Source organism: Nomascus leucogenys, chromosome 18 (assembly GCF_006542625.1).
Source record: "Nomascus leucogenys isolate Asia chromosome 18, Asia_NLE_v1, whole genome shotgun sequence".
In the NCBI taxonomy this organism is placed as follows: Eukaryota; Metazoa; Chordata; class Mammalia; order Primates; family Hylobatidae; genus Nomascus; species Nomascus leucogenys.
The window spans coordinates 32609875-32623709 of record NC_044398.1 but is presented as its reverse complement, the minus strand read 5'-3'; the positions used below and the strand labels follow the sequence as shown (position 1 = coordinate 32623709).

Here is a 13835-nt window from a genome sequence, read left to right as displayed (position 1 = left end):
CTTTTTTCCCATTTGTGATAATTACCTGTTAGATTCTGCCTCCTAAAACATATCCTCCCCTATTTCAATTCCAGTTTTAGAGTTGAATCATGTTTTGTATTTCCAAGCTCTATTAGGAACTCTAATACTCATCCCCATCATTCTTAACTATATAAGTTAAAAGTAAAAAGAGAAAAACTTGAATAATTTACAGTCATTGCGTGAGCCACACTGGCCAGACTTGACAGGCTCAATTAATAGTTCTATTAACTATGTATAGGAATATATGAGCTTATTGGGAGTGAAGAGAATTTCTTTCACTGTTTTTTAGAGTTGCTAGGGGTTCAGTTAACTCCATCAAAAAATCCTCTAAATTCAAGGTGTTTCTTACTTATTCCTCATCATGTTACCTACCTTCCATCTTTCCTCAGACATACAATTTGCTGTAATATTCCTTCTGATGAAGTCATGCCATGCCAAAGGTGATGAGGGAATGGAAAAAGAATCATAAAGGCAAGATCTGAGTGATTATGGGAAGTAGAACATAAATGATCATGAGAGCTTTGGGCTAAGTCTCAACTCCCTCTGGGCAGAAACTATACATCCCAGTGTATCGAATGGAGGTTCAAGTGAACTTATTTGAATATCAATGATAGAGAGGACTTAGAATCCTGGAAGACTTGGGGCTTCTAAGCTAAAGTAAAAAAAGTATATGCGTATAAACTACTTTCCCTTATGAGTGAAAGTAAGGGAAGGTCAAAGTAGAGTTTGGATATTCTGTTCTCCCCAAGGTTTTGGAAAAGGAAATCCATGAATTCACACACACACACACACACACACACACACACACACAACTTGTGCCAGGGTTTTATGAAAATCTATATTGCTTTTAGCAATATAAATTAGGTGCTTGGTAAGGTTGTGGCATTTCTCTCAAGCAAAGAAAATTAAAGGGAGACCAAGCCTGAAAATGGTACTAGAAGAAGGAAATGCACCCTAGGCCTCTAATGAGGAACATATAGCTCATCCAATTCCAGGTGGAAAATACTTCCATTTTTATCATCATTTTATCATTTTTACCTTTAGTTATTCATTGATTCATTTTTTAAATAAAACTGTGTCCCAGGCTGGTAGACAGAAAGACAACAATGTCCTGCTTGGTGCTCTAGCTTCGGTGCAGTCCTCTGAGCCTACCCTAATGAATCTGATGTTGAACATTGTTTTCATTAAACACTTTGACCCCTCACTGAGTCCCAGGAGGAGATGTTGATCTCGGAGCCCTCTTGCTGCCCAGAGTGAGATATTGACAGCCCCAAAGATGGAAGTCCCCTGGTAATCCAGCTGTTTGCTTTCATAATTACCATGATCTGTCTTTCATTTAAATGTGGTACAACTACACATTATACTGTAAAAATAAGTGATTAACTGCTTCTTCATTGTAATTTGGTTATTGTTAAGTAAGGAATTTCTTTCTTGTACAAAGCTCTAGCAGGCAGACCCTTCTAACTACCGCCCTGCTGGGTGTGATTACCACTCTCGTGCTCCAGGGGAGGCTCTTAACTTTATAGCTACCCAGCCTCCAAGTCCTAGTGTGGAAAACCATGGGTGTTAACAACAGCAAGGCTCCATTGGGTATTTACTCTTTTAAACACTTTGCTATGTCCTTTACATTGTGATTGCATTTTTTTTTTTTGAGACTGAATCTCACTCTGTTGCCCAGGTTGGAGTGCAGTGGCACGATCTTGGCTCACTGCAACCTCCACCTCCCAGGCTCAAGCCATTCTCGTGCCTCAGCCTCCTGAGTAGCTGAGATTACAGGTGCTCACCACCATGCCTGGATAATTTTTGTATTTTTAATAGAGATGGAATTTCACCATGTTGGCCAGGCTGGTCTCAAGTGATCCTCCTGCCTCAGCCTCCCAAAGTGCTGGGATTACAGGCATGAGCCACCGTGTCTGGCCATGATTGCATTGAATCCTTAACAAAATTCTATAAGGTAGATATTATATTTGTTCATATTTTACCACAAAGGGAACCAAAACTAAAAGACACGATATAATTTGCCTAATCAAATATAGCAAGTAAATGACAGCCTGAAGATTTGAATCCAAGTACGACTCACTAGTGTACAACCCTGACCGTTATGCCAGATGGCGTTCTTGGAGAACATAAAGTGCGATGGGCTGCACAAAAGAGAGTAACTCCTAACTCGCTCTGTGCAGCTCCACCATCTAGCAGAAGGACTTTGTGAACCAGTATGGTATAGAGGTTTAGAGCATGTGATTTAAACTAGAACTGCTAAGATTAAAGAACCTATCTGTAACTTTCTTCTTTATGGCTTTGAAAAATAAATATTTTTAAATAAATTCTGGTATTATTTGAAAAATGTAGTAATAATGCACAACTCTGATTGCTGTGGTGATTGGAAGCTAACACATAAAAAGCCCAGTGTGCCTGGCAAAGAGTAAGTGCTCAGAAATTGATAGTCACAACTGTCACAGCCAAGAGTTGCCTAGGAGATGTAACAGCTGATATCATATGGTAAGGATGGGGCCCTGGCATTTACAAAAGGGCCTTAGGTAAAATACTAAGGAAATCTGAAAATACAGACTTTAGCTAGTAATACTATATCAATATTGTTCCATTAATTGTGACAAATGTACCATGCTAATGTAAGGCATTAATAATGGAGGAACTTTGGTCTAAGGTATATGGAAACTGTCTGTACTATTTTTGCAACAGTTCTAAATATCTAAAAAACATTCTGAAATAGTTTATTAGAAAAATAATAGTTACTAATTCTGAATTGATGCTCAAGTTTCTGTTATTTTAAAAAATCATAATCACAGTTTTCTTTGAGAATCAACACAGATAACATGAAGACAGGTATCACAAACTATACCTGGAAATTAATCCCATGTTAGAAGAGCAAATGGGTAAAAAATTATAGGTCCACTGAAAAGCAATTACACATTGGCTTGAATTTCAGATAAGCTGTAGGAACCAAATCTGTGCAAAATTCTTAAGACATGAGAAACCAAGGGGCTAATATTTTTATCTGCATTTCTTAAGTGCAGATTATATCATTTTAATGAATAAAATACCTCTGCCAGAGTTCATTTGGAAAAATACACACACACACACACACACACACACAGAGAGAGATGTTTATATCTACTTTCTTTTTTTTTTTTTTTTTTTGAGACAGGGTCTCACTCTGTTCCCCAGGCTGCAGTGCAGCAGTGTGATCTGGGCTCACTGCAACTTCCACCTCCCAGGTTCAAGCAATTCTCCTGTCTCAGCCTCCCGAGTAGCTGGGACTACAGTGGCACGCCACCATGCCCAACTAATTTTTGTATTTTTCCTAGAGATGGGGTTTCACCATATTGGTCAGGCTGGTCTCGAACTCCTGACCTCAGGTGATCCACTTGTCTCAGTCCCTCAACGTGCTGGGATTACAGGCTGAGCCACCGCAGCTGGCCTACATCTATTTCTAGTCAAACATAAACACCTTCATCTGAAGAAGTTCTAGTTTCTCAGCAAGGTAACTTTAGGGCATATTCAACATGTGCATACCAACTGGTAAACTGAAGTATATTTTTTAGTATTCATGTTTCATATTTGCCTATAATCTTTATGAAAAACGGAATTGTTTTTTCAGAAATAGATAGATAGTGGTTGATAATGTGTAGGTTCATAGCAGTGGCCCCTTTGTTCAGAAGAATTAGCCCTTAATGACAGGCAGACACCAAGCCTTTAATACTGGCAAGTGGTTAATCAGTGCAAAGAACATAGAATGTTCATGGTCACTGAGAGGAATGATCATTATGTGCCTCAAAAATAAACCGCACACACATGTGTGCACATACACATCACATACATGCATGTACATGCCTGTACACACTCACCGCAATTTACAAAAAGGTCCTAAGTCACTTGCAGATTGTTGCTAGACCCATTTCCACAGGTTCCCTCTGTGTGGCACACGGACTGAGAATTTAAAGTAACACAAAGCGCTTTCTCTAAAAGTAACCTTTAAACACTTGAGAGAAATAGTCTTACTTGCTTTTGAAGTAGAACGCTGCACAGAACATGCCCACGATGACAATTCCAAAGATGATACATGAAATTGACAGCACCTGCCTTTGATAAACTTCTTCACTCTCTGTGAATTTGAAAAACAAAATTAGAATGGATGCTAGCAGGGCACATCAGCAATAATCTTCATCCATGTACTTCTGAGCTGGTAGGAGTCTTTCAAAGCCAACTTTTTTGTTTCTGTCATAAATAGGGAAAAAACAAGGAAATTATTATGATTCAATTACTTTGCAAAGTTCTACAGGATAACTGGTTGCTATTATTTGTATCTGCATGGCTACACCAGAACTCATACTGAGATATTGCGATTACAGATTTATTATCAAAAGACATTCTATGACTTTAGGATTTACTGGGGACATAAGCTTGTGAAATTGTGGTAAGGCCCAAATTAATCAGCTAGAGAAACAAACTCAGGTGCTTCTGAGCTTTCCTGTGCCAGTGATGACTTCCAATTGACCTTCTGTGGTGCTGATGCCCCTGTGTTTTCTGATTCTGATTTAGTCCTTGGCTGTCAGCCTCCCATTCATCCTATTATCACTATGATTGACATCACTCATGAAGAAAAAATCAATAGGCATGTAAATATTTTATTCACCCAGTCTCTGTCCTTCTCAATACCAATGATTTGGCACAGTAGAACTCAGCCTCTATTACCAAGGTCATACCTTGTAGCTTATTACAAAAATGACAATAATTCAAAAACAAACATTTCACTCTCTAGCCACCACCATTTATACTCCTAGGTCCTTTCTTAACCTGTATCTACCTAAACAATTATTCCATCTCATCAAGACTTTGTATCCATAGAACCCAGCAGTTTCTCTGTTAATTATCCTCCTCTTGTCTTCATCTTTCTATTTATATAGGACAGTGACCACGGTCCATGACTATGGTCATTTACTCTCTTGCAAATACTCTATTTACTTTATCCCTTTTGCCTTCCCTTCTATCTATTTGGCAAAATAAATGGACACAAATCCAAGAAACTGCCTTCTCCATACCTCTACTGTGGGCAGCTCAGAATTGGGGAAGAAAACTGTACCACTGGGCAAATGGACACTAATAAAGAACAGCAATCACAGAGCTTAAGTAGGTCATCTAATGGTCACCAACAATCCCATCAGCCTGCCTTCCTGTTTCCCTAATGACCATCCATACCATCTCCACACTACTCACACACCCGACACACCTTTCCCTCTCTCACTCTCAGACCTTCTATACAGGTCATAAGAAACAAGAAGCCAATTTTGAGGAAATTTCCCACTTTTTAACACATATATATTCTAAAAATATACAAAATTAATTGCATCTATATACATTCTCTCTCTGTGTCATTAACACAGAACAATAGTTCTCAAATTGTAATGCACTGGAGTCACCTTGGAGCCTATTAAAAAACAGACTGCACCTACTTCTTTCCCCAGAGTTACTGATTTGGTAGATCTGGAGTGAGTACAGAATGTCGGCATTTTTAAAAAGTTCCCAGGTGATTCTGATGCTACTGGTCTGAGAAACATACTTTGAGAACTTTTGAGCAGACTAAGAGTTCTCAGAACATGAATCATCTACATAAAAATCACCTGAGGAGATATGTTTTTCTTTGTTAATACCAGTTATGGTTTTCTTCTTTCTAAATCAGGATCTTTTTGTTTTTTTATTTTTTGTTTTCTTTTGATATAGAATCTTGCTCTGTTGTCCAGGCTGGAGTGCAGTGGCATGATCCCAGCTTACGGCAACCTCTTCCTCCTGGGTTCACGTGATCCTCCTGCTTCAGCCTCCCAAGTAGCTAGAACTATAGGCACCTGCCACCATGCTTAGCTAATTTTTGTATTTTTAGTAGAGATGAGGTTTCACTATGTTGGCCAGATTCGTCTCGAACTCCTGACCTCTGGTGATCTGCCTGCCTCGGCCTCCCAAAGTGCTGGGATTACAGGTGTGAGCCACCACGCCCAGCCAGGATCTCTATTTAAGTAAAATTTTCAGGTATTTCTCATTCATACTAAAATTAGAACATTATTCAATTATAGCAAACACTATTTTTTAATAAAATAATAATTCCTTTGGTGTTCATTGTTTCCTATCATCTCAGGGGCTTCTCATAACTGAAAACTAAAGAAAAACAGTAGATTCAAATTCATTTTATGATACCAGTATTATCATGATTCCGAAAAAGACGAAGACCTAGCAAAAAATTACAGATAAATAGCCCTCATTGCCACAGATGCAAAAAATCTTACTAAATTTTAGGAAATAAAATGCAACAATATATTAAAAAGTATAGTGCATCATGACTAAGTAAGGTTTATACACGAAAATGCAAGGTTGGTTTAATACTTTAAAATTAATCAATGTGATTCACCATTTTTACATCTAAGCAGATAATTTAACAACTAGATCAGAGGCAAAAACATTGCAAAACTTAATATTCATTCTTGATTAAAACTCTCAAAACCTAGAAATAGAAGGCACTTCCTCAACCTAATAAAGAGTAGCTATAAAAAATCTATATCTAACTGTGAAAGAGTGAATGTTTTTTCATTAAGATCAGGAATAAAGCAAGAATATCCACTCTCATACCTTCTGGTCAACACTGTACCAGAGGTTTAGTTAATGTAACAAGAAAAAATAGGAATAAAAATCATTCAGCTGGGGAAAGTAGAAGAAAAGTTGTCTTCGTTTGCAAACAACATGACAATTTATACAGAAAAGCTGATGGAATCTACAAAAGAGCTAGTATAACTATCAAGTAAGCTTAGGAAAATTTCAGGATACAAGGTTATAGGAGAGAGATACAAAAATAAATGTACATCATTTTACAGCAGCAAAGAAAAATTGAAACAAAAATGTTATTTACAATAGCATCAAAGCATATAAAATACATAGAGATCAATTTAAGAAAAGGCACACAAGTCTTGTACATTGAAAAGCTTAAAAGAAGATCTAAATAAATAGATATAACATGTTTATGGATTAGAAGTCTTGATATTATTAAGATGTCAATTCTCCCCAAGATGATAGACAGATTGATTGCAATGCTATTAAAATCTCAGGAAGCATTTTTGTTGTTGTTGTTCTTGTCATAGAAATTGACAAGCCAATTCTAAATGTTTTATGGAAATACAAAAGATCTACAGTAGCCAAAACAACGTTCCTGTAGCCAAGAGAACAAAGTTGTGCAATCACATGACTTAATTTCAAGATTTCTTATATAGCTATAGTAATCAAGGCATATGGTATTGGCCTAATTATAGACAAATAAATAATTGCAACAGATAAAAGAGTTCAGAAATATAATATTCGAAACTTATGTGGCCAATTGGTTTTGACAAAGATGCCAACATAATTCAATGGTGAAAGAATATTTTCAAAAAATGACATTGCATCAATAGTATATATAGCCATATCCACAAAAATGAACCTGAATCCTAATCTCATACTCTATACATATATACACTCAAAAAGGATGATAGATGTAAATGTAAATTTTAAACTACAAAATTAGAAGAAAACATAGGAAAAAATCTTAGTGCCATGGATTTGGCAAAGATTTCTTAACTAAAATATAAAAGCTACAAACTAAAAAATATTTCAAAATCAATAAAATGGACTTTATCTATCAACATTAACATTTGCTCTTCAAAGACACCATTATGAAAATCAAAAGGCAAGATACAGTCTGAAAAAATTGCAAAATATATATTCAACAATGGACTTGTATATTTAATTTGTAAGAATGACTTCTCAATAAGAAGATAAGCAAACCAATTTAAATATGAGCAAAACATAGTTGAATAGACACTTCCCCAAAGATATCTGGAGGACAAATAAGTACCTAAAAAGATACCCAACATTGTTCATTATTATTAAATTGCAAATTAAATTATACTGAGATATATGGCACCCCCACTAGAATAGGTGAGATTAAAGACTTACCATACCAAATGTGAAAAGGATGGGAACAACTAGAACTGTCATGTACTTCTGATGGAAAGGTAAAATTATATAGCCATTTCCAAAAATAGCTTCACAGAAAATTAAAAATATACCTACTTTACAATCTCGCCATTCCATTACCCACAAGTACTGAAAGTTCAATATCACTGGGTACCCAATGTTCACAGAGACTTTATTTTTAATAGCCCCCAAACTGGAAATAACCCAAGGATCCAACAACAGGTAAATGGATAATCAAATTATTACATTTCTATATAATGAAACAGTACTCAGCAGTAAAAAGAAATGAACTATTGATATAAACTACAATATGGAAGAATATCAGAATAAATATGCTGAGTGCAATAAATCAGACAACAAACAGGGTACATGTTGTATAATTCCACTTATTCAAAATTCTAGACAATGGAAACTATAATAACATAAAACATGTATGTAGATACCTGGGGTCAGGAGTAGGGACTGATAGGAGAGATTACAAATTGATGTGGGGAACCTTTTAGGAGTTATAGACATGTTAATTGTCTCAATTACGGTCGTGGTTTCACTGGTGAATACTTATGTCAAAAATGTATCTAGTGATACATTATAAACAGGTGGTTTATCTTATGTCAACTATAGCTGCAAAAATATTAATCCTAAGGTACAAAAGAATACAAAGAATATGCAAAGAATATGTAGAATATGCAGAATATAAAATAATACATAGCTTTCTATCTTTTAGCCTTCTTTTATGATTATACTCCCATAAACGATTCTCCATGTAGCAGGCAATATAAACCTTTTAATATATAAATTAAATCATATATATGCATGTATATGAATGAATATGTGTGTGTATTCTATTTTTACTGTGTTATTAGGTTCCTATTTGACTTATAATACCTAAAACTCTTAGTATGGTCTGAAAGACCTCCCTGATATGACACTGCTCACCTGTATCAGCCACTCTCCTTTTTTTCTGTTATGTCTACCATTTCAGTCCTTAGAGTCTTGAAACATGCTGTTTGCTTTATTCTTCTGCTGGCTTTTTTTTTTTTTTTTTTTGAGACAGAGTCCTGCTCTGTCACCAGGCTGGAGTGCAGTGGTATGGTCTCAGCTCACTGCAACATCCCTGTCTTGGGTTCAAGTGATTTTCTTGCCTCAGCCTCCCGAGTAGCTGGGACTACAGGTTTGCGCCACCATGCTCAGCTAATTTTTGTATTTTTAGTAGAGACTGGGTTTCCCAATCTTGGCCAGGCTAGTCTCGACCTCTTGACCTTGTGATCCACCCCCCTTGGCCTCCCAAAGTGCTGGGATTACAGGCATGAGCCAATGCTCCAGGCTTTCTGCTTGTCTTTTAAATGCCCACTCCACTTTTTTTTTTTTTTAATCTCAAATTAAATGTCACCAGTTCAAAAAGCCTTGCACTATCAAAAAGCCTTGCACGGTAAGCTCCACTGGTTCAGGGGACCATATTCTTCATTAATTTACTTATTTGGCTCATCACTATCTCCTCAGCACCTAGTGCAGCAATTCCCACATCATTGACACCTCAGACTTGTTACTTGAATTAACAAATGCATATTTCTGTCTTTACAGAATTGTTCATGTTACATCAATTCTCACCCCAGAGTGTTCTTAAGGCTTAGAATCTGTCCGTGTTCATATCAGGTACTCCTAGGCTTAAACACATCCTCCTTTCGTGAGTTGACCATCTGCTCCTGACCCCACCCACATCCAAACTCTGTACCCAGCTTCTCCATTTGGAGCTGCTATGGTTTCAATATATTCCTCAAAGTTCCTGTGTTGGAAATTTAATAGTCATTGTAACCATACTAAGAAGTAGGGCCTTTATGAGGTGATTAGGCAATGAAGGCTCCACTCATGAAGGGATTAATACTGTTATCATAAGAGTAGACTAGTTATCACAGGAGTGGGTTAGTTATCACAAGAGTGGGCTCCTGATAAGAGGATGAATTCAGCTCAATTTCCTCTCTCTGTCTCCTGAGCTCACTTGCCTTCCCCCTTCTGCCATAGAACTGCCCTCACCAGATGCTGGCGCTATGCTTTTGGACTTCCCAGCCTCCAGAAACATGAACCAAATAAATTTCTTTTTTCAAAATAAATTACCCATTTTGTGGTATTCAGTTTTAGGCTAAAACAAGGGACTTTTCATCCAACCTTGGCCTCCTCACTGTGATTCTGCACTCACAAAGTCCTTTTCACAGCACAAAGTACCATAAGGAAAATGGTGAAAGCACTTGTCCCCTGGCCTCAGAGGATGAGCAGCATGATCAACTGATACGTAGGTATTCTGATTGTTTATCTCTGTGTTGGATTTGTGTGCTGTTCCAACCAACATACTCTAATGCTGACACTGGTATGCTGCCTGGTTTTATATTCTAAACTAGCTTCATTTGGTGCTGATGGCAATTCAAAGACAGAAAAGCAAGCTGAGGGGTGGCTCAGGTACACAAAATTCTTCATACCATGACTTTCTGGGGTGCTCCCAAAATGCTGCAGAAGCTTCCAGGGCCAGCTGAAATTAGTCCATGGGGACTTGTGTTGTTTCTCTACCAGTAAAGGTACTTGCAGTACTTTATCATTAATAAACAAATGGAAGCCTGATGAAACAAATCTGGATCAAAACCCACATGTACAGAGCCCACATTCTAGGACATATTTTCTTTTATTTCTTCTATTTTCTGAGACCATGCACTATATCCTCTCTTAAGATATGATTGCATGTTTTCTAGTACTTTTTCCTGTGGAATTACGTTAGGAACCAATGTTTTCGAACATTTTCTCTCTTCTTAGGGTTTATTTTTGTTTTTAATGCATTTATTTGGGCTGGCATAATAGAAACAGAAAGTCAACCTAAAAAATATCACATTATCTACATTTCTTAGTAAGTCGAGAGGGGCAATCATGTGCCCCAGCAGGCTTGGGTTGACATTTTGAAGTGGGAAAGATTCAAATTAAAGGGATAAAACATGTATTATTAAGACCTGTTTAGGCATATCGTCATCTTAAAAAATGTCATCCTTTCCACTCCCACATTTGCAAGTTCATTAAATTTTCCAGTTGAACTTGGAAACAAATAAATAGTTGTGCCAACTCTTAAGAATTCCATTTTACTTAATTGTCAGTTCATGACTGAAATGGAATAAGCATGACTTGCATATAATAATCTATCTACCCCGCTTCTGCAAATAAAAAGAATTATGAAAATTATGGAGAATAATGCCCACTAAAACAAACAAAAAAATAAGACTGCATTCACAAAAATGAATTATTTCCACATAACATGTATGCAGTATGTTTTTTGTTTTGTTTTGTTTTTTACTTGAAACTAGTCAAATGTAGCCTGGGGACATGCAAAAATAAAAAAAGGTTCTGAGTTTAAATCAAGAGTAAAATTAAACCTACAAAGACTACAAGTGAATTTATAGACCCAGGTGTAGCTACAATATGGTATATTATCAGTGCATTTGATTCATAGCATATTATGCAAGAACCAGCATAAATCAAGGGGCTGAGGGTCTGGTAATTTTGGATTTGACTTTAATTTTGGTCACTTTTAAAATGAGTGACTGCAAGTATGCTACTTTACCTTTATAAACTTCAATTTCCTCACCTACATAAAGGCAATATCACTTACGTTTATAATGAGAATGATATCAAGTAAGGTTTCTTAAGCATATAGCACATAGCAATTCAATAAATTCTGGTTTTTTATCCTTCTGTATTTTCAAATTTGGTGCCCCTGTGTGATGGCTAATTTTAGGTGTCAACTTGACTGGAATATGGAATACCTAGAAACCTAATAAAGCATTATTTTGGGGTATGTCTGTGTGGATGTTTTCAGAGGATATTAGCATGTGCATCTAAGTGGACTAGATGGGGAAAATCTGACTTCAGTATGGGTAGGCACCATCCCACCTTCTGGAATCCTGAAGAGAACAAAATGAGAGAAAATGCAAATATGTTGATCTATTTGTTAAACTGAGATATACTCCTCCTTTCCTGTTCTTGGACAAAAACTCCAGGTTCCCTGGCCTTTGGACCCTATAACTTAAATCAGTGACCTTGGGTTCTCAAGCCTCTGGCCTCAGACTGAGAATCACATCATTGGCTTCCCTGGTTCTGAGGCCTTTGAACTTGGATTGAGCCATGCTACCAAGGGTGTCCTGGTTAAGACCTCCCCGTACCCTGAGCCAACTCCACTCAAGGAGCAGTGTGGTCCGTGGTTATGCATGCCTGACTTTTACCATCAGCTGCAACTGTTCTTATCCTCTTATTCATTGTCCTTACCAATAAAATAGAAAAACATCGCATGCCTGCATGTTTAGGGATTAAATAGATGAGCACGAACAAAGTGCCTAGAATAATACATGGCATATAAATGATGCACAAAATGCCAGTTTCTTTCCTTTTTCTGTTTTCTCCTGAAGCAGCATTAAGTCAAAAAGAACCTTTAAAATACTCTACTCCCATATGCGAAACTAGCCTTAGCCACAGGCAGTCAGTGCCTTGCTAACTCTGGAGAAGTCTGTGTCCAGAAACTGGTATTTAAGGAATTTATTTTTATGTCTTTTTTTTTTAACTCATTTTTTTTAACTTGTACTTTCACTCTTGGTAACTATATTTTTCAATTGTGGTTTTGAATTTCCTGCCCAGAAATTTTGAGGGATGTAATACAAGCAGACCTTTTTGGGGAATGGGCTGTCTTTCACACTCTCCCTCACAGATAAACAAATAGAAAGTGTGTAGTATTTCTTCCATTTTCTTGGTAAAGACAATGGATAAGAGGATAAGAGCAATAAGAGCATTTACAGCTGGTGGTGAAACAGACGCGTGCAACAACCATGCATTCTGCTCCCGGAGTGAGGTGAGTCCAGGGCAAGGGCAAGGGCAAGGTTCAGGCCAGGCTGCCTGCCAAAAAGATTCTCTCCACTGTTCTAATGCTGGGTTCTGAAATTTCACCATGTTACTTTCTCTAGTTTCATACCTTCCCTCACTTCTCCCTTTAAGAAAAATAAATTGTGCTCTTTGTCCTTGGAGACACAGAATCCTTGGAACACTTATTGGCTAGCATGATGTCTACTTAACTGGGCAGCCATAGTTCAGATCCAGATGTGTAACACAGCCTTATGGGAATACTTTTGGAAACTGCAACAGTATAAAATTCTCTAAGTCTCTCCATAGAAACTTGTTAAGCTGTACTATGTAGAAAAAAGAATGCTACCGAAAGAAAATCACAGTCATAGTCCTTGTTACACTATTTCTCCTGAGAGATCTTTGTATTGAGGACAGAGGTGTGGGTGACCATGATAGAGCATGATCCCCTACATGTGTGAGGGAACAGGAAATGTTCTAAATGGCACCTCCATATCCCCTACGGGTATAGGGACCTAGGATTCTAGTGCTTCTTGAGAACATTTCCTTTGTACCACCATTTTTAGGGTTGCCTAAAAGACACTGAGCTCAACTATGATGTCCACAAATGTGCTGATCTTCAAGTAGTGTGAGGTTTAAGCACACACAAACACACACACACAAACCTATATGTCATATATATGAGCAAAAGTTTTACCTGGAAACCCGCATACTCGAGATATGCAAATCAGATCCTATGTGTTGCCACTAGGTATCAAAATGAAGCATGATTACTCTTATAGTCATTCTAAAAGTCAACCAAATATACCTCAGAGGCTCCTTTCTATCCAAGTATTCATTATCTGAGGCCCTGAAGTTAAGAGTCTACACAGAGAAGCAAAAGTCTTCATAATACAACAATATTCAATAACGAACCCACT

The 13835-nt window shown here is 37.2% G+C and overlaps 1 protein-coding gene across 4 annotated transcripts in view; it reads right to left on the bottom strand.

Moving 5' to 3' along the window:
• NRG3 (neuregulin 3) overlaps nucleotides 1-13835 on the bottom strand; it is a 1121259-nt gene that overhangs the window by 32208 nt on the left and 1075216 nt on the right. For all 4 annotated transcript variants that reach the window (XM_003274520.4, XM_003274519.4, XM_030798793.1 and 1 more), the window contains exon 5: nucleotides 4042-4144. In XM_003274520.4, coding sequence (XP_003274568.2) covers nucleotides 4042-4144 — 103 coding nt within the window. The remainder of the gene's footprint in view (nucleotides 1-4041; nucleotides 4145-13835) is intronic.